This window comes from Geospiza fortis, unplaced genomic scaffold (genome assembly GCF_000277835.1).
Source record: "Geospiza fortis unplaced genomic scaffold, GeoFor_1.0 scaffold1719, whole genome shotgun sequence".
Lineage (NCBI taxonomy): Eukaryota > Metazoa > Chordata > Aves > Passeriformes > Thraupidae > Geospiza > Geospiza fortis.
The window spans coordinates 880-1080 of record NW_005055067.1 but is presented as its reverse complement, the minus strand read 5'-3'; the positions used below and the strand labels follow the sequence as shown (position 1 = coordinate 1080).

Genomic DNA, 201 nt, shown 5'->3' with positions numbered 1-201 from the left:
CGTGGTGACCCCCGACACCGACATCCAGGTGGGGACAGGGACACGGGGGGTGCCCGCCCGGCCACGTGGCACCGTGTGGCACCGCGTGACACCGCGTGGCACCGCGCGTCCCCTGTCCCCAGGTCACCCTGAGCATCTTCGAGCTGGCCTCGGCCGCGGGGGTCCCGTGCGAGGTGGACCCGGCGCTGGAGGCGGGCCTCT

At 75.1% G+C, this 201-nt stretch overlaps 1 protein-coding gene across 1 annotated transcript in view; it reads left to right on the top strand.

Moving 5' to 3' along the window:
- Positions 1–201, top strand: part of LOC102033747 (nck-associated protein 1-like) — a gene marked incomplete at its 3' end in the record, with an annotated part of 9975 nt that overhangs the window by 8930 nt on the left and 844 nt on the right. The window contains exon 8 of the mRNA XM_031065700.1: positions 123–201. This exon is cut by the window's right edge and continues 15 nt beyond it. Coding sequence (XP_030921560.1) covers positions 123–201 — 79 coding nt within the window. The remainder of the gene's footprint in view (positions 1–122) is intronic.